At 30.6% G+C, this 21,255-nt stretch overlaps 1 protein-coding gene across 1 annotated transcript in view; it reads right to left on the minus strand.

The window, feature by feature from the left end:
* Positions 1-21,255, minus strand: part of Cep128 (centrosomal protein 128) — a 385,475-nt gene that overhangs the window by 341,785 nt on the left and 22,435 nt on the right. The window contains exons 4-7 of the mRNA XM_048799524.1: positions 18,986-19,141; positions 17,023-17,109; positions 4,344-4,484; positions 1,509-1,600 (exon numbers count right to left, since the gene is read on the minus strand). Of these exons, the coding sequence (XP_048655481.1) occupies positions 1,509-1,600; positions 4,344-4,484; positions 17,023-17,109; positions 18,986-19,126 (461 nt within the window). The 5' untranslated portion in view covers positions 19,127-19,141. The remainder of the gene's footprint in view (positions 1-1,508; positions 1,601-4,343; positions 4,485-17,022; positions 17,110-18,985; positions 19,142-21,255) is intronic.

Consider the following 21,255-nt stretch of genomic DNA (forward strand, 5'->3'; position numbering starts at 1 on the left):
TTTATATATATATATATATATATATATATATATATATATATATATATATATATATATATATATCTTCCTCTATCTTAGTTAAAATCTTGTTTTATTTATATGACATTAGAGAATTTCCTCAGATCTTAAAGAAGTTACGGTAAAAAAAGCAAATTTCCTAAGTTGTTATTTTTGACTTGGTTTTGTTAGTGGCAGGGCTGGGGAAATTTTTCTAAGTTACAAATCTCTGAAAATGTGTTTATTTTTACCTCATGTTCCATCTTAAGCCAACAGTTATTTCATTTCTCCGTGCTTTTATTTTCTCATTCATAAAATGGAGAAAATAATAAATGGCTACCTCCTAGAGTTATTGCAAGAATTAAATTTAAATCTGCCTATCCTGAAATAATTGCTCAATAATATTGGCTAATAATACTAGCAATAGCAGAATCTAGTTTTTATTACTAAATTTTCTGGCTTCCTCATCTAAAAGCAGGGAAGTAATGCAGACTATACTTGATAAATTTACAGTTATATTTTGGAGTCTATGTTGCAGTAATACAGAACTGGTATGGGATATGAATTAGCAAGTGCACATGATAAACAGATTTCAGTTCAGCTTTGTCACTCCCTAACCTTTGGAGTACACAGACTATGACTCTTAATAAAGTTTTGTTTCTTAGGAAAATATGGCCTCTAAAATAAAACCACCTGCCACTGTTATTACAAAGAAAAAAATATTTCAGGTGTGTTAGCACACTCCTATAATCTCAACTACTTTCAAGGCTGAGACAGGAGGATCCACGGTTTGAAACTAGCCTTGCCAATTTAATGAGACCCTAGATCAAAAAAAAGACTGGGGACTGACATGTTGTTCAATGTACCCTGTACTCAATCCCCAGTACCACAAGGAAAATGAAAAGGCAGTAAGAAAGTTTTACATTAAGTAACAGTTCTTGGGAACTCTACAGAATTGACAAAAAAGCAAAGGCTAGGCTGATGTTAACCACTGGCTTCCAAAGATTTTTGACTAAAACCTGAGATATTAGATTTCACAATGGCACATATCCATTGACAAGTTTCCACATGATGCTTTTTTTCCTGCAATGCAGAGTCAGCCAGCCAATCAGTTCTGACCTGTGTAAGTGTATGTGCATGCTTTTGTGTGTGCGTGAGTGTGCGTGCATGCGTGCGTGCGTGTGTGTGTGTGTGTGTGTGTGTGTCTTTCTGTGTCTCTGGTATCAATGCATTTCCAAATCAACCTTTTTGCTAATATCTCACAATGTAATCTTTTCATAATGTCAGCATTCCACTGAATTAAGTTAAAGTGTTTTCAGAAATATGAAATTAACTTGTCTGAGTCATGATATATTCTAGATTCCAAGGGCTTTGAACTAGTCTATTAATAAATTATAAAATACTCAGATAAAAACAGCACCGTTTCTTAAATCTATGTAAACATGTCAATTACAGAAATTAATTTGTTCTCCTAGTAATTCATGCCTCCCATGAAAACCACATTCTTTTACCGGCTTCTTCTGGAAAGCTCCCTGTTGAAATCCTCCCCAAGGCGAACTTGTTCACTGCTGAGGTCTCGGAGGGATTGATGAAAAGCATGAATCTAGCAAAGGCAAAATATGGAACCCATTCAGGATACTGTCAAATTCTTCCATGAAGATTCACAAAAAGTAAGATTAAAACTTTGTTCTTTACAATAATGACCAAATCCTAAATGTTATTAATACAGAATAGATGCCTATTCTAAATACAAGATTTTTTCAAAGAAAAGCATTTAAAAAGCTATATTAAGTCATTACCCATCACATCCTTTATCGTATACCAATTCACTACTTATGTAAACCCTAGAGAAGAGGTCAGCAAACTCTGTCTCTGTCACAATTATCAACTCTGCTACTATAATATAAAACTAGCCATAAACAAATGAGCATGGCTATATTACAATAAAGCCTCATTTTATCAGCCCATGTACCCTAGTTTGCCAAACCCTGAAGCAAATAAATTCTTGCCCATATGCAAGAAGTATGGAGCATTATTCAAAATAAAAACACTAAACATAGACAAAAAGTCCATTAAGAGTAGAATACAGCCAGGCATGGTGGCACATGCTTGTAATCCCAGAAGCTCAGGAGGCTGAGATAGGAGAATTGCAAGTTCAAAGCCAGCCTCAACAATTTTGCGAGGCCCTAAGCAACTTAGTGAGACCCTGTGTCTAAGTAAAATATAAAAGATGCTGGAGATGTGGCTCAGTGGTTGAGTGTCCCTGAGTTATTCAATCCCTGGTACCCAAAAAAAAAGAGTAGAATAGAGATAAACTAAAGTACTCCAGTGGAGTATCCTGCATCAGTGAAAATGAAATAATCAAAGCTAACCACAAATTAGTAAGGCTGAACATCAAGAATATAATATCAAATGAAGAAAATTATAAAAGAAGCATACAGGGGGCTGGGGTTGTGGCTCAGTGGTAGAGCGCTGCCTAGCACATGCGAGGCCCTGGGTTCGATCCTCAGCACCACATAAAAATAAATAAAATAAAGGTATTGTATCCAACTACAACTAAAAAATAAATATTAAAAAAAGAAGCATACAGTAATATTCAATTTATACATGGCTTAAAGGTAAGCAACACTAATAAGATGTAGTAAAAATGGTTTTCTTCAAAAAAGGAAAACATATGATAGTACTCAGAGGGGAAAAAGGAGCATAACAGAGGCTTGAGGCTTGTTTCCTACTGGTATACAGTCTCATCGTTGTACCTTTATCTACAAGTAAATATGCTATCTACAGATATATATGTATGTGTATGCTATAATTTATAATAAATTATTTTTAAGCTATACAGACTTACAGAAACAACAAATCAATTCATTTAAATAAATGGACATTAAGCAATAAACCAATGCCACCTACCAGCTGGGAAATGAGTGGCTTGAATCTAACATGGGAAACAGATGTGTAAACAAACTACAAACTTTACTGAGGCATTAAGAACATACATAGTTAAGTGGAGTTAAGGATCTTTCTTAAGAAAACTCACTTAGAATGGAACTACCTAGAATGATTCCATCTATTATCAGATCTTGGCTCAACCAACCTTGCTTCAGAAAGCCTTCGTCAATTAAGGCAGATCCATCTACTACACACTCCCAATACCCTCTGTCCTTTCCATTACAGCATGTATCTCACTTCATATTTATGGGTCTATTAATATACTTGTTCAATTAACATCTAACTTCCCCATACAGATTATAAACTCGATGAAAAGACTTTTTACTTATCACTGTCACAAATGAGAGAAGTAATACAGTAAATGAGTAATGTTAAGATGTTGTTCTGTGCTCTGAATTTGATTATATAGTACATGCAAGCAAACTGCACCTATCAAAAAAGAATATGCACCCAGCTCAGTGGCACATGCCTGTAAAACCAGTGGCTTGAAGGCTGAGGCAGGAGGAGAGCAAATTCAAAGCCAGCTTCAGCCACTCAGCAAGGCACCAATCATCTCAGCAAAACCCTGTCTCTAAATAAAATATAAAAAGGGCTGGGGATGTGGTTCAGTGGTTGAGCATCCCTTTGTTCAATTCTCAGTACTAATTAAAAAAAAGAAAAAGAATATGCTCAAGGAAATATTTTCTAAAAGGTGCTTTCTAATTCATCTGGTTATATTTTACCTTTATCTTACACTGTAGCCAACAACAGGTACAGATGAGTATCCTAAGACAAACATCAAGCACCTAATCCTAAAACCACCAATACAAAGATGTCAAAACCAGAAACTTTTCCTAGCCATTTTCTATACACAAGACAACAAAAGAAATAATTACAGCTCTGCGGAGAACTTTAGAGAAGCAACAAAAGAAATATATTCATAAAACTAATATTTCAATGAATATATCAAGTACGAAATGTCTTACTTAATAGAAAGTAGCCTCATTAATGATTTAACAATAAGAAAAACACCAATGGTGAAAAAACAAAAATTAATAGGTCAATCACACAAGGACTAACTTGCTCATATTTGTTCAAACTTAGCAAAACAGAAAGTAACTGACTTAATAGGGCTTTCAAAAGAGTGAGTCACCTGTAGAGGAAAGGAAACAAAACATGTCCAACTAAACTCACTTTTAAATCATCTATAAAATATAATCTTCCATAACAAAATTCAAAATAAATGTGTGATATGATTTGTGCACTGAAAATAAAGCGATTTATATAGTTTAAAAGAAAAAAATACAAAGTTGCTGATAAGCAAATTCTTAAAATTCAGCCATAAAGTTCAAATGTTAGTCACTTATATAAAAATGTAGGGAAATGCCACACACAAATTGCACAATGGCACAAAGTACCTGAACCATGTCATCAGTATCCCGAACAAACCGGACACCAGGTCTGGGCCTAATTCGCTTATTACCCTGTGAATCATAGTCCTTGAGAGGCGAGGTAGGTGGAAAGCGGTGGCTCTCTTTGCAAATCAAAGAAAAGGAAGGGTATTAAAACACTGAGTGAGAAGAAACAATATAAAATTTTACATCAGACATGTAAATCAGATGCAGATATATACACATGACCTTAACCCATGCTACTTCCTAGTGCCATGCTGTACCCATAAAGTTCCACTAATCTATCTCTTTTTTTTTTTTAATTTTTTATTGTTGGCTGTTCAAAACATTACATAATTCTTGATATATCATATTTCACACTTTGATTCAAGTGGGTTATGAGCTCCCATTTTTACCCCAAATACAGATTGCAGAATCACATCAGTTACACATCCATTGATTTACATATTGCCATACTAGTGTCTGTTGTGTTCTGCTGCCTTTCCTATCCTCTACTATCCCCCCTCCCCTCCCCTCCCCTCCNAAAGAAAGAAAGAAAGAAAGAAAGAAAGAAAGAAAGAAAGAAAGAAAGAAAGAAAGAAAGAAAGAAAGAAAGAAAGAAAGAAAGAAAGAAAGAAAGAAAGAAAGAAAGAAAGAAAGAAAGAAAGAAAGAAAGAAAGAAAGAAAGAAAGAAAGAAAGAAAGAAAGAAAGAAAGAAAGAAAGAAAGAAAGAAAGAAAGAAAGAAAGAAAGAAAGAAAGAAAGAAAGAAAGAAAGAAAGAAAGAAAGAAAGAAAGAAAGAAAGAAAGAAAGAAAGAAAGAAAGAAAGAAAGAAAGAAAGAAAGAAAGAAAGAAAGAAAGAAAGAAAGAAAGAAAGAAAGAAAGAAAGAAAGAAAGAAAGAAAGAAAGAAAGAAAGAAAGAAAGAAAGAAAGAAAGAAAGAAAGAAAGAAAGAAAGAAAGAAAGAAAGAAAGAAAGAAAGAAAGAAAGAAAGAAAGAAAGAAAGAAAGAAAGAAAGAAAGAAAGAAAGAAAGAAAGAAAGAAAGAAAGAAAGAAAGAAAGAAAGAAAGAAAGAAAGAAAGAAAGAAAGAAAGAAAGAAAGAAAGAAAGAAAGAAAGAAAGAAAGAAAGAAAGAAAGAAAGAAAGAAAGAAAGAAAGAAAGAAAGAAAGAAAGAAAGAAAGAAAGAAAGAAAGAAAGAAAGAAAGAAAGAAAGAAAGAAAGAAAGAAAGAAAGAAAGAAAGAAAGAAAGAAAGAAAGAAAGAAAGAAAGAAAGAAAGAAAGAAAGAAAGAAAGAAAGAAAGAAAGAAAGAAAGAAAGAAAGAAAGAAAGAAAGAAAGAAAGAAAGAAAGAAAGAAAGAAAGAAAGAAAGAAAGAAAGAAAGAAAGAAAGAAAGAAAGAAAGAAAGAAAGAAAGAAAGAAAGAAAGAAAGAAAGAAAGAAAGAAAGAAAGAAAGAAAGAAAGAAAGAAAGAAAGAAAGAAAGAAAGAAAGAAAGAAAGAAAGAAAGAAAGAAAGAAAGAAAGAAAGAAAGAAAGAAAGAAAGAAAGAAAGAAAGAAAGAAAGAAAGAAAGAAAGAAAGAAAGAAAGAAAGAAAGAAAGAAAGAAAGAAAGAAAGAAAGAAAGAAAGAAAGAAAGAAAGAAAGAAAGAAAGAAAGAAAGAAAGAAAGAAAGAAAGAAAGAAAGAAAGAAAGAAAGAAAGAAAGAAAGAAAGAAAGAAAGAAAGAAAGAAAGAAAGAAAGAAAGAAAGAAAGAAAGAAAGAAAGAAAGAAAGAAAGAAAGAAAGAAAGAAAGAAAGAAAGAAAGAAAGAAAGAAAGAAAGAAAGAAAGAAAGAAAGAAAGAAAGAAAGAAAGAAAGAAAGAAAGAAAGAAAGAAAGAAAGAAAGAAAGAAAGAAAGAAAGAAAGAAAGAAAGAAAGAAAGAAAGAAAGAAAGAAAGAAAGAAAGAAAGAAAGAAAGAAAGAAAGAAAGAAAGAAAGAAAGAAAGAAAGAAAGAAAGAAAGAAAGAAAGAAAGAAAGAAAGAAAGAAAGAAAGAAAGAAAGAAAGAAAGAAAGAAAGAAAGAAAGAAAGAAAGAAAGAAAGAAAGAAAGAAAGAAAGAAAGAAAGAAAGAAAGAAAGAAAGAAAGAAAGAAAGAAAGAAAGAAAGAAAGAAAGAAAGAAAGAAAGAAAGAAAGAAAGAAAGAAAGAAAGAAAGAAAGAAAGAAAGAAAGAAAGAAAGAAAGAAAGAAAGAAAGAAAGAAAGAAAGAAAGAAAGAAAGAAAGAAAGAAAGAAAGAAAGAAAGAAAGAAAGAAAGAAAGAAAGAAAGAAAGAAAGAAAGAAAGAAAGAAAGAAAGAAAGAAAGAAAGAAAGAAAGAAAGAAAGAAAGAAAGAAAGAAAGAAAGAAAGAAAGAAAGAAAGAAAGAAAGAAAGAAAGAAAGAAAGAAAGAAAGAAAGAAAGAAAGAAAGAAAGAAAGAAAGAAAGAAAGAAAGAAAGAAAGAAAGAAAGAAAGAAAGAAAGAAAGAAAGAAAGAAAGAAAGAAAGAAAGAAAGAAAGAAAGAAAGAAAGAAAGAAAGAAAGAAAGAAAGAAAGAAAGAAAGAAAGAAAGAAAGAAAGAAAGAAAGAAAGAAAGAAAGAAAGAAAGAAAGAAAGAAAGAAAGAAAGAAAGAAAGAAAGAAAGAAAGAAAGAAAGAAAGAAAGAAAGAAAGAAAGAAAGAAAGAAAGAAAGAAAGAAAGAAAGAAAGAAAGAAAGAAAGAAAGAAAGAAAGAAAGAAAGAAAGAAAGAAAGAAAGAAAGAAAGAAAGAAAGAAAGAAAGAAAGAAAGAAAGAAAGAAAGAAAGAAAGAAAGAAAGAAAGAAAGAAAGAAAGAAAGAAAGAAAGAAAGAAAGAAAGAAAGAAAGAAAGAAAGAAAGAAAGAAAGAAAGAAAGAAAGAAAGAAAGAAAGAAAGAAAGAAAGAAAGAAAGAAAGAAAGAAAGAAAGAAAGAAAGAAAGAAAGAAAGAAAGAAAGAAAGAAAGAAAGAAAGAAAGAAAGAAAGAAAGAAAGAAAGAAAGAAAGAAAGAAAGAAAGAAAGAAAGAAAGAAAGAAAGAAAGAAAGAAAGAAAGAAAGAAAGAAAGAAAGAAAGAAAGAAAGAAAGAAAGAAAGAAAGAAAGAAAGAAAGAAAGAAAGAAAGAAAGAAAGAAAGAAAGAAAGAAAGAAAGAAAGAAAGAAAGAAAGAAAGAAAGAAAGAAAGAAAGAAAGAAAGAAAGAAAGAAAGAAAGAAAGAAAGAAAGAAAGAAAGAAAGAAAGAAAGAAAGAAAGAAAGAAAGAAAGAAAGAAAGAAAGAAAGAAAGAAAGAAAGAAAGAAAGAAAGAAAGAAAGAAAGAAAGAAAGAAAGAAAGAAAGAAAGAAAGAAAGAAAGAAAGAAAGAAAGAAAGAAAGAAAGAAAGAAAGAAAGAAAGAAAGAAAGAAAGAAAGAAAGAAAGAAAGAAAGAAAGAAAGAAAGAAAGAAAGAAAGAAAGAAAGAAAGAAAGAAAGAAAGAAAGAAAGAAAGAAAGAAAGAAAGAAAGAAAGAAAGAAAGAAAGAAAGAAAGAAAGAAAGAAAGAAAGAAAGAAAGAAAGAAAGAAAGAAAGAAAGAAAGAAAGAAAGAAAGAAAGAAAGAAAGAAAGAAAGAAAGAAAGAAAGAAAGAAAGAAAGAAAGAAAGAAAGAAAGAAAGAAAGAAAGAAAGAAAGAAAGAAAGAAAGAAAGAAAGAAAGAAAGAAAGAAAGAAAGAAAGAAAGAAAGAAAGAAAGAAAGAAAGAAAGAAAGAAAGAAAGAAAGAAAGAAAGAAAGAAAGAAAGAAAGAAAGAAAGAAAGAAAGAAAGAAAGAAAGAAAGAAAGAAAGAAAGAAAGAAAGAAAGAAAGAAAGAAAGAAAGAAAGAAAGAAAGAAAGAAAGAAAGAAAGAAAGAAAGAAAGAAAGAAAGAAAGAAAGAAAGAAAGAAAGAAAGAAAGAAAGAAAGAAAGAAAGAAAGAAAGAAAGAAAGAAAGAAAGAAAGAAAGAAAGAAAGAAAGAAAGAAAGAAAGAAAGAAAGAAAGAAAGAAAGAAAGAAAGAAAGAAAGAAAGAAAGAAAGAAAGAAAGAAAGAAAGAAAGAAAGAAAGAAAGAAAGAAAGAAAGAAAGAAAGAAAGAAAGAAAGAAAGAAAGAAAGAAAGAAAGAAAGAAAGAAAGAAAGAAAGAAAGAAAGAAAGAAAGAAAGAAAGAAAGAAAGAAAGAAAGAAAGAAAGAAAGAAAGAAAGAAAGAAAGAAAGAAAGAAAGAAAGAAAGAAAGAAAGAAAGAAAGAAAGAAAGAAAGAAAGAAAGAAAGAAAGAAAGAAAGAAAGAAAGAAAGAAAGAAAGAAAGAAAGAAAGAAAGAAAGAAAGAAAGAAAGAAAGAAAGAAAGAAAGAAAGAAAGAAAGAAAGAAAGAAAGAAAGAAAGAAAGAAAGAAAGAAAGAAAGAAAGAAAGAAAGAAAGAAAGAAAGAAAGAAAGAAAGAAAGAAAGAAAGAAAGAAAGAAAGAAAGAAAGAAAGAAAGAAAGAAAGAAAGAAAGAAAGAAAGAAAGAAAGAAAGAAAGAAAGAAAGAAAGAAAGAAAGAAAGAAAGAAAGAAAGAAAGAAAGAAAGAAAGAAAGAAAGAAAGAAAGAAAGAAAGAAAGAAAGAAAGAAAGAAAGAAAGAAAGAAAGAAAGAAAGAAAGAAAGAAAGAAAGAAAGAAAGAAAGAAAGAAAGAAAGAAAGAAAGAAAGAAAGAAAGAAAGAAAGAAAGAAAGAAAGAAAGAAAGAAAGAAAGAAAGAAAGAAAGAAAGAAAGAAAGAAAGAAAGAAAGAAAGAAAGAAAGAAAGAAAGAAAGAAAGAAAGAAAGAAAGAAAGAAAGAAAGAAAGAAAGAAAGAAAGAAAGAAAGAAAGAAAGAAAGAAAGAAAGAAAGAAAGAAAGAAAGAAAGAAAGAAAGAAAGAAAGAAAGAAAGAAAGAAAGAAAGAAAGAAAGAAAGAAAGAAAGAAAGAAAGAAAGAAAGAAAGAAAGAAAGAAAGAAAGAAAGAAAGAAAGAAAGAAAGAAAGAAAGAAAGAAAGAAAGAAAGAAAGAAAGAAAGAAAGAAAGAAAGAAAGAAAGAAAGAAAGAAAGAAAGAAAGAAAGAAAGAAAGAAAGAAAGAAAGAAAGAAAGAAAGAAAGAAAGAAAGAAAGAAAGAAAGAAAGAAAGAAAGAAAGAAAGAAAGAAAGAAAGAAAGAAAGAAAGAAAGAAAGAAAGAAAGAAAGAAAGAAAGAAAGAAAGAAAGAAAGAAAGAAAGAAAGAAAGAAAGAAAGAAAGAAAGAAAGAAAGAAAGAAAGAAAGAAAGAAAGAAAGAAAGAAAGAAAGAAAGAAAGAAAGAAAGAAAGAAAGAAAGAAAGAAAGAAAGAAAGAAAGAAAGAAAGAAAGAAAGAAAGAAAGAAAGAAAGAAAGAAAGAAAGAAAGAAAGAAAGAAAGAAAGAAAGAAAGAAAGAAAGAAAGAAAGAAAGAAAGAAAGAAAGAAAGAAAGAAAGAAAGAAAGAAAGAAAGAAAGAAAGAAAGAAAGAAAGAAAGAAAGAAAGAAAGAAAGAAAGAAAGAAAGAAAGAAAGAAAGAAAGAAAGAAAGAAAGAAAGAAAGAAAGAAAGAAAGAAAGAAAGAAAGAAAGAAAGAAAGAAAGAAAGAAAGAAAGAAAGAAAGAAAGAAAGAAAGAAAGAAAGAAAGAAAGAAAGAAAGAAAGAAAGAAAGAAAGAAAGAAAGAAAGAAAGAAAGAAAGAAAGAAAGAAAGAAAGAAAGAAAGAAAGAAAGAAAGAAAGAAAGAAAGAAAGAAAGAAAGAAAGAAAGAAAGAAAGAAAGAAAGAAAGAAAGAAAGAAAGAAAGAAAGAAAGAAAGAAAGAAAGAAAGAAAGAAAGAAAGAAAGAAAGAAAGAAAGAAAGAAAGAAAGAAAGAAAGAAAGAAAGAAAGAAAGAAAGAAAGAAAGAAAGAAAGAAAGAAAGAAAGAAAGAAAGAAAGAAAGAAAGAAAGAAAGAAAGAAAGAAAGAAAGAAAGAAAGAAAGAAAGAAAGAAAGAAAGAAAGAAAGAAAGAAAGAAAGAAAGAAAGAAAGAAAGAAAGAAAGAAAGAAAGAAAGAAAGAAAGAAAGAAAGAAAGAAAGAAAGAAAGAAAGAAAGAAAGAAAGAAAGAAAGAAAGAAAGAAAGAAAGAAAGAAAGAAAGAAAGAAAGAAAGAAAGAAAGAAAGAAAGAAAGAAAGAAAGAAAGAAAGAAAGAAAGAAAGAAAGAAAGAAAGAAAGAAAGAAAGAAAGAAAGAAAGAAAGAAAGAAAGAAAGAAAGAAAGAAAGAAAGAAAGAAAGAAAGAAAGAAAGAAAGAAAGAAAGAAAGAAAGAAAGAAAGAAAGAAAGAAAGAAAGAAAGAAAGAAAGAAAGAAAGAAAGAAAGAAAGAAAGAAAGAAAGAAAGAAAGAAAGAAAGAAAGAAAGAAAGAAAGAAAGAAAGAAAGAAAGAAAGAAAGAAAGAAAGAAAGAAAGAAAGAAAGAAAGAAAGAAAGAAAGAAAGAAAGAAAGAAAGAAAGAAAGAAAGAAAAAAAAATGAACAGTCATTAGGAAACTCTTTAAAAATGCCCATAATTAACTACTTTCACAAAGAGACCATAGCGGCAATATACTAAAAAACATCTATTATACCGTATACTAACTACCAAATAAACATCAAATTAGCTCCTACACAGATGAAAAAGATAAATTCAAAAACAGAACAACTTTGGTAAAAACTAAATGCTACAATTTAAAAAGTAGGCTTGAACCATTCAATGATTCTACTTAGTTTCTTCAAAAATTGTTACCACATATTGTCCTTTATTTTCATAGTAAGAAAATACAACTAAATACAACTTAAAGACTATACAGAAGGGCATGAAAATTTGGTCATGTATAAATAACTGCATTCACTTAACTGCATAGTCAAGCATGAACTGGAAAACCTAAATAGTTTGTCTGTTCAGTTTTATATTCATCTGTCAATACAGAGGCAGTATTCTGCAAACATTCACAATGTATATAGCACTGGTGACCATGAGGCAATTTATATTTTAAGTTTAGATCTAAAATGTTGACATAAAGAAATGTAAGTATAACATTTATAATTGTTAGGGGTAAGTGGCAAAATCCAAGGCAAAATTGGAGGGGAGGACAGGTCATCTTAAGAATTTGTCAAGAATAATAATGTTATCATTAGATACTTTTATTATTAAATATTTTATACTTGGCTTTCCCTCACTGCCTATTTCTTCAGAACATCAAGATCGACCAGGTAACAGACTACAAAATACATTGGTTGTAGTAACTAGTTAATTTTACCAACACTATTTTCATTCTTTATAATAGTTACCGTTTACTGGTAAAGTTTTGTTTTTTTTTTTTTTTTAAAAAAGGAGATAAGTAAAAATTTTTATAAAACCAAATAAATGCAATGTATTGTTTGCCTATCTTCTGGTCCCACCATTCTAAAATACATTTTTTAAAGATTGCTGCTATCTTATATTTTATTTACCAAAATATTACTAGTTCCAATTGTTGTACCTAACTTCTGTACATATAAAAACATGAAACATTAGAAAAATAAGAAATATAGACTCATAACATCTTTCCTCAAACTTACAAACTCCCTTTCAAATGATACACTATTTTAAGTACTTTATTTTACAATGAAATCCTGTATATTCAAAGCCCTACATGTCACTCTAAATATAATTTTTAAAGAAATTTTTATTAATTTACATAAAATATTTAAATGTCAATAAGTGATCACTCATGGAAAGTGGAAGGAGCCCGTAGTACCAATATATTGTACTTTAGGAGGATAAATAATATACTGTACTCACAAACATAAATGCGGGAAGCATTATTGGGTATGCTAATTTAGCATATAGTTTGAAGTCAAATAATCACCTTTTACATGTTGCAACATGTGTTAGTCACAGCTATAGGGATACACACATAAACTAAGTCATGCCCAGTGAGTTCAAGGAAAGGAAAATAACATGTATTAAGTAAGTATAAAGTACCAGGGATCTCAAGTTAAAAACTAGCAAATGCCTGATAGTAGAGATCATCAGACAAATTAAAGAAATTCGAAGATAAATGCTTAGCAAGTAGCCAAAACAGTATGAGCTCTTAAGTAAATGTTAGTTATAATGAAGTATATATGGTTATATTCACTTTTTGAATGAAGAAACACAGTCTCAGAAAGGTTTATTAGTAACTTGCCCAGAATCACTGAGGTAAGTTTCTAGAGGAAAGATCAGGATTCAGTTTAAATTCTGACTCCAAAGACTACATGTTTGTTTTTGTCCCGTCCCCTCCACTAGCCTCAAGGCAAAATTTTGGAAAAATTACTCTCTTGTCCAGTAGATTCATGAGAGACTTGGGAATGAAATTTTAAACAAGTGAACTTAAGAACCTAATTCTAAAAATCTGAAATATGTTTACAAAAGGATAGTTTTTAAAAGAATTTCTTTGGTTAAAATTTCTTAGCCATACTCTTATTAGTTAATATTAAAGTTATTGAAAAATTATGAACAGTTATTATCTTTAGACAATTAGTGAATTAGTGAAGTTCACCTAAAGCAGCAGCAGATAACTCAACTTTCCAGTAGGATAAATGGCTAGTATCTATGTCAATAAGTGCATCTGACAAATGAAGCCCATTAAATAAGAGGAAAAATCTGGACTTTATTACTTAATATTCAATATTCTTACAAAGTTCGCATACCAGATGGTGACATTCTCCTACTCCAAATTGAAATTTTAATCAGAGTACTTAATTAGGAAAAAAATCACCTATTAAAAGTCCCTAAACTCTAATTTGATATTTTTTTTAGTCAATCTGTACCTTAAAAATGAACTTAATTTGCTGCTTTGAATCAAGAGAACTGTATTTTTCTTTTACACCCAGAATTATCTACTGTAACCTCATCAACTTCAGCACAAATTTCTACTGCACAAGATATTAACTTTTTATGTTGAATATTCTTTCTTCAGGACATTCCATTTTTATAGCATTACCACAAGGATTTACCCTGCTCTCTCATGAACAGGAACATGCAGTACTAGAAGTATTCCAAGCACTAAGCAAATCAATTGCATAGTTCTAGCAGTAGTCTAACACTAAGAAGCATAATTCATTCCAAATCTTCATAGTAAGTTTTAAAATAAAACCTTCACATATCTTCTTTGGTCCAAATGTTCTCAAACCTCCAACAAATTCAAAACGTTCTTGATGTCAAAAGACCCAAAGTCACACTATCCAACTAACTATGATTTGTTGACTAGAACAGCTACAAGAAAGGTTAGTGAAAAATCAATACTTGTTTCCTAGGAAGAAGGGGGTAAAGTCAGTGCTGGTATAGATAACTCACAGACTCTACCCCATTGCTTAAAATTGCAACTAGACATGTCACCTGTAGCAACACCTCAGTACCAATCTTACCTCACCACCTGACTTATTCCCAATTCTTTATCTATACTTCTTCCATCTAACTTTCATTCTAGACATTGTACCAGCTATAATAATAATGATCTGTGAGACAAAGGCCTTCTGCTTTATAATGATGTAATTTCCAATATCTAGTTTCTCAATGTACAATTATACAACCCTTCAAACTTTAAATCTAAAGCCCCAACTTTTATAAATATGAATCATGAAGATTTGAGTAACTATGACTGATGAAGTAAATGAATACTGATGCTGGGTTCTGAAACAAACTCCTACCTTTGTTACACTTAAGAGACCACGGGCAAGTTAGTGACTACTCAGTGACCCAGTTTTCTTATCTTGAAAATGAGAATATTAATAATATCTCTTATAGCCTTGCTAACAGAACTAATAGCTAACATACATAGAGTGTAGGGGATACACTATTGAGAGACTAGTACATTGTTCTCAAAAGACACTTACTTTCACTATTTGGGAGAAATTCCCAAAGAGACTATGAAAAGTTAGGTATTCTAGCACTGTTCAACCCCTCAGAGAAGAGCCTTCACATATTGTAAGTAATGAATTAAACTTATGGTTGGTGGTTTTAAAGATTCAAGGAAACAATAGTGAAGTCACAAATATTTTAAGGAAAAGTAGTCCAAAAATTGACCTAACATGATCACGGCAATTAGACTTTACAAGACCAAAAGGAATAATTTTTACAGTGACCTTGATGGGAAATAATCTCAGGAGAAAAACGTTGCACAAAATATTTATATTTCTAAACTCTTTCCCTCATACTTTGATAAATTATTCTCACAAAGTTAAACCCTAAGAAAATTAATATTTAAGCAAATATATATCACTCTCTCTCTTTCCTGAGGTTTAGCAATAAAATCATTTACAAAATCTAAGTTAATAAAAGTTCCTATCTTCCCCAGAGCAAGAGAGTTGATTTCATTTTTTAGGAAATATTTTTATATTTTATAAGAGAAATACTAATTCCAAGGAGGCAATGAACATTTAGCATGGTGAGTTTTTTTGTTGTTGTTGTTTTTGTTTTTAATGACTGAGCATTAGCTAAGTTTAACCTATCACAGGATTTTTTTTTTTTAAAAAAGCATGTTCCACAGCAAGAGGATTTGTTTGATTGCAGAACACACATTGATTTTTAAAAAGAAAGAAGATGGTCAATTACAGTAGGTATTTGAAAGACTTGAAGACTATTAAGACTCACATAAATCACATGATAGTTGGCACATTACATGTAACCATTTTTAGGCATAATATATTTCATAACAATAAATATTATAACATTGTGAAAGCAATTTTCAGTGAAAGGCCCATCAGAATCACTTGTAAGAAATATTCTTTCTCAGTTATGTCTCCCCATAGGTTATGGCAGGTGTTTCCCCTTCCCTAAAAGTAACTTCTGAGTAGCAAGATAAAAATCATTGCTACACTGAATGAATATAATATAAAGCATAGTACTTGGATATGCTGGAGGAAAAATCATTGTTTTAACAGAACAAGAATTTGAAGAAACTGAGGAAAAACAAGACTAGACTAAGAAACAGCCTGAAGCAAAAACAAAGACTCTGGCTCTCCTGAGTCTTATTTTTTCTATGAGTAGCTTTGCAGTCAATGTACTTACAACTCAGATGGAAATAAATACCTGCTGAGATTACTTCCCATGAATAAAACCACTCCCCAGAAAGTTCAGCATTAGTCAACTCTAGCCCCACCAGAGACTTAAAGCCACAGGAGAACACATTTTGTGCTTTAAATGCTTGTCTGTACAGAAATTTCTCTAATACATAATTTTATTTCCCAATTGCACAATTCAAAAGAAATTTTCTATTATAAGTAAAACTCTAACATCCAACTTGACAAAGTAGGATTGTTCTGTTACTAGTTAACAATAAATGTTTTCAATCTTTCACAAATAAATAAAAAGGCAGAGATTATTAATTAACTTAAATCAATTCATGAGCTACCTAAATATATAAATTCTACAGCTTCAACTACATCTTAAAGTATAAGAATTCTCTAAGAGCAAAAAATGCCCAAGTTTATTTTCCTTTTTGTTTTTGTGCTTTCATAGTAGTGGGTATTGAAGCCAGGGACTTAGGCATGATAGGCAAGCCTAAGTTTATTTTCTAAATGAAAGTAGTAGAAACCTTTACCAGAGAAATATGTTTCCTTTTGTACGGGCAATTAGTTTCTAATTACAAGCAAATGAGTATGACTATACTTTTGAAGAGGATAACAAGTCAATTATAACTTGACAGTTATAACAATTCAGTACAGCAAAGATACATAAAAAATAATCATTATAATATATTAATCTTATTACAGTACATACTCATTAGAAACATGAAGGAATAAATTTAATTAGTTTTGCAAGAGTATACAGAAGATGAGGGAACAAATTCCAAAAGAAGAAAAAACATAATTAGAAGAATGAATGTTAATTAATATTAAATATTTATTCACCCAATTCCAAAATTCTGGATCATTTGTCCTTCTTACAACCCCATGTAAAGTGAGTACAAACTGGTGCATCTTTGAAAGGGCACTTTGGAAATATCCAGCAAACTTTCAAATGTACATACTCTTTAACCTATCAATTCTATCTCCAGGTATCCTACAGGATTACACAAAAACATGTGTGAAATAATGGTTCCTGCTACATAGTTTACTGGATACATCCATACTTTGGAATATTATATAACTGTGAAAATGAAGGAGGTAGAACTACATAAAATTATAGGAATAGTGACAGCATAACTTAATGAAAAAGCTGCATAGCATTATATTTTATACTGTTCTATTGTCTAAAGCCATCATATGGATGCTTGTAACATGCATAGAAAATGCTCTGAAAGATATACAAGAAACTACCAAAATTGTTATGTTTTTGGAGTGAGACTAGAAGAAACTTTTATTTTTTTAAACAATGAACATGTGTTACCTTAAAATTAGCCACCCTTAAAATTTGTATCTTTCCATGAATAATATTTGTGACCCAAGTTTAGAACATTCTGTTTACTCATGTCCTAAATTCTCCCATCTCTGACATAAAGCTTTCAAATTCAATAGAATCTAATCTATACAAGCTATCTGGCAATCCGATAAGATAACCTAAATTTAAACTATAAAATAGCAAAGCAGCTTAAAAATTAGAGCTATTCACATTGGTTATCTCCTTAAGCTTACATCCCCAATCTCCAAAAACTACTCCCAAAAAGCTAGGTAAGCAATAATGAAAACATATGTGAACGTTCTCACCTGTTCGATAGCACCCGCCTGTCCATTACTAAATTCTCGATATTGCCCAAGCATCTGGTCCACTTGTCGAAGATTCCGACTGGTGTCCTTGATAAAGAAAACAGACCCTATTAATTGTTCCAAACACTGTTTTTCCTAATTGATCTGAGTAGTATGTTAAACACCTAAGCCAATAGTTTGTAAAGGGTATAATTTATTTCACAATTAAGTCAGCTATCAATATACTTCATAAATATCAAATAAACCTTAATTAACACCATGGAGGGAAAAAAAACTCAAACCCATCTTCAATTCATGTGTGTAAAATCTAAAGCATATAATTTAAAGCCTTATCCAAGAGTCCATAAGTTGACAACAAACCACAAATTGAAAAGAACCCTAATTATCAAATTTGTGTACCTCTAATTCACCTCCTTTTCATAGAAAAATAATTGTGAAAAACCAAATCTAATAGACTGTGTATAAGAGATGCAAATCATTAGGATTAATGTTCTTTAAAATTATTACTTCACCTCAGAACTTGATTAGGAGAAAAGAAAAAATAAGTATTCTTTCACCTTTAGCTATTAACAATAAATTTAGTTCTAATCATAAGAAAAACAGTTTCCATCTAAATATGTTAGATTTTCCCTACAACATTAATGGAGGCATCTCTTTCAAAAATACCTTCTTACCTAATGTGTCTTTGTGATGGGAAAGTACAAGGATTCATGCCCTAAACTTCCATTATTGTGTCAGTTTAAATAAGTTTAAAAAGAATAGGCCTTCTTATTTTAAATCAAATTGTAGCTTTTCCAGAGAAATCACATACTAACCCAAAACAAAGTCAAAATCCATGCTTATCCAGGCTAAGGCAAAAGTAAGAGATTCATGAATAGGAAAAAAAAAAAAAATCTATTTCTGAGTTTTCTTTTTTCTAGCATGACTGTGCTACCCTTCCCTCACCTTTTTCCCAAGTTCTTTATATGGAAAGAAAACTCACTGCCTAAGTCAAACTTTCAAACACTCTTAAGTAAGCCTCTAGATCAAAATGGTATCTCTATGTGCACTACTCATCCATAAAGCCGACTTCAGCAAAACCTCTCTAAAGGCACATGTGCACAAGACGATCAACTACAAGGCTGGGCATGGTAGCACATGCCTGTAATCCCAGTGGCTCAGGAGGCTGAGGCAGGAGAATCACAATTATGAAACCGGCCTCAACAATTTAGCAAGCCCTAAACAACTTTGCAAGACTCTGTCTCAAAATAAAAAATAAAGAGGGCTGGGGATGTGGCTCAGTAGTTAAGCACCCCTGGGTTCAATCTCTGGTACCAAAAAAAAAAAAAAAAATCTACTATGATAATTTCTTCTGGTTTCACTCCCACAATATTTTATATAGAAATATTGCTTCATTTCAGAACGTTCTTAACAACCTATCATGTATAATAATGGAACTCATCAATTTCTAAGTCCTATACCCCAGAACCTATGAATATGATCCTTACCATACTTGGCAAAAAAGATTTTACAGATGTGACTAAAGACCTTGAGATATAGAGCATTATTAATTGGACAAAAAAGAAGTCACAAGCATCCTTAAAAGGAAAAGTGGGTGCAGGGGATATAACTCAGTGGTAGAGCACCTGTGTATCATGCTCAAAACCTTGGGTTTATCCCCAAAGACTAAACAAAAAAAAAAAGAGAGGCAGGACAGGTGGTCAGAAGGGCTTAACCTTAACATCCTTGTTGGCTTTGAAGATAAAGGGAGCCACAAACAAGAAGTGTGGGCGGCTGGAAAAGACAAGGGAACAAATTTTTTCAGACTTCTGACCTACAGAACTGTTAAGAAAACAAGTTTAGTTTTTTTTAAGTCTTCAGCTTTGTGGTAATTTGTTACAGTAGTAAGAAAATCAATACACTAAAACTATTTCTCAGCTCAAACTATTTAAAATCTATGAAATACAACCACTATTAAACTAACCTGTAAAGTACTTGTTATAGTGTTGACCTTCTCGGTGACTGTAGGATTACTTCGAGTTTCCCTATGAGTTGATCTGGTAGCCCATTGACTCAATCGGTCATGAAAGCGGAAGCGTTCGGAATCACTGGATGATTCTGCCATTGATGTACACAAATGCTAAAAAACAAATCCAAGTCAAGGTCAAACAGTAAAACACAGGAAAATATGAGATTAATGTAATGATTCACTTTTTAATATTTTTAGGTCTTTATTACATTAGCCCTCTGACATATTATAATTTCTACACAAATAGTTTGAAAATACAAGTCACTTCCCCACATAATTGTCCCTCCTATTTACGGTGCTTTAAGAGAACAATGACTGAATGGGATTTTAGTAATGTTTACCACTCTGAATAATAATTCCTTAGATATGTGCAGTGATTCCAAATTTTATGAAATACAGAGCTATTCTCTGAAACTAGGACCTGCAATTGTCTTAATATTAGATTTCTGTTTATAGCTTACTATGTGAACATGTCTCTTTAAACATAAAAATACTACAAGATGCATAGCCTGTCCTACAATAAAAGAATCCCATTCAGTGTACAACAAAAATTGTACACCTTAATTTGAAATACAGCATAAATGACGTAAAAGAGATACAAATTTTATAATAATGAATACATAAGAAGATAGCATCTTCAACATCTCCACCAAAAGAGAAAGTGAAACAGTCACAGAAAAATTTCATCAATAGAAAAATTCTTTAAACATGCCTTTTCTCTTTACTTCTATTATCTACTTAATGCATAAGAAAATTATTTCATTCAAGAAAATCTCAAATCTCAGAAAACCTTATAATAGAAGTTGGAGAAAATAAATACATTTAAAACAAAGAAGCAGTGGAGAAAACTCAATTGATCAAAAGTGAAATTTTATTGAACATTCCAATAATTTCATTTTCTGCTTAGTGGAAAGTTAACAATCTTTATTTTAACATTAATTGTTACAATCTTCCTAATATCTATATGGTCATTTTTTTCTGGCTTATTAAGTACAGTATGATAAAACTTTTCTTTAATGACAGAATATTCTGGACTTTTTGGATCTTTATTCTGAATGTATCTTGGAAGTACATGACATATACCTAAAGAGAAGATAGGGAAAATATGCTACATATGTATAGATTCTAGAATATTTAATGAAAGCAATATGATTTTAAAGATATTAAATAAAATTATATTAAAAAAAACAAGCAAGAACTCTTGCTACGAGTTTAGGTTTTTCAAAATCTAATCAGAATCAATGGAATACAACTTCTTTGTATAGTTAAAAGACATTAGTTTTTGCAATCAAAAACTCATGCTTTGGGCTGGGGATGTGGCTCAAGTGGTAACGCGCTCGCCTGGCATGTGCAGGGCACTGGGTTGGATCCTCAGCACCACATAAAAATAAAATAAAGATGTGTGTCCACTGAAAACTAAAAAATAAATATTAAAAAATTCTCTCTCTCTCTCTCTCTCTCTCTCTCTCTCAAAAAAAAAAAAAAAAACAAAAAACTCATGTTTCTCCTCTGCCCAAGGCCTTTCAACTTTCAACTTTCTTCTACAACTATTTCCTCTGGTTCTTGTTTCCCTCCTATGTATAAATATAAAGGCATGGTGCTCACAATGTTGGTCTCTCCCATTAAAAAAAAAAAAAAAAAAATCTAAGGCTGAAGCTTGGCTTTCCTTTTCCCAGCTTATACTAAAATTTAATAGAAAAAGAAATCTTAAATGTAAAGTTTAATCTTAAATATAAAGTTTGTCTTTAAAATGTAGAAAATAACTTCTGAGTATATCTTATGGATCTCTGCTACATAATCTTTTATTCTAAGTCCTTTCCAACATTTTCCATTAGTGAAAGGAGAAAGAACCAACATTTCTGAGCCCCTGCTATGTGGATGCAGGTAATATGTGGATGCCTATATAGAAAACCAATTTTTAATTCTCATAACAACTTTATAAAGTGAACACTATTAGCCCTAACTTATACAGGATGCTGAGGCCAAGAGATATTGAGTAACATGTCCAACTCCATACAGTAATATGTAGCAGACCCAAGACTCAGCCAGCCTTCTCTATCTTCAATAACGTGTTCATCCCACTATATTCTGCTATCTGTTATGTATCAAGAGTGAACAATCCTAATGGTTAACTAAACTTGATGAAGAAAATAACAGGCCACAGTTTATAAGTGTCTGTAGTCCCCTCAGTTCCCTCTTATTTCATATCAAGATAAGTAAGGAAA

The sequence above is a fragment of the Marmota marmota genome, unplaced genomic scaffold, assembly GCF_001458135.2.
Source record: "Marmota marmota marmota unplaced genomic scaffold, marMar, whole genome shotgun sequence".
Lineage (NCBI taxonomy): Eukaryota > Metazoa > Chordata > Mammalia > Rodentia > Sciuridae > Marmota > Marmota marmota.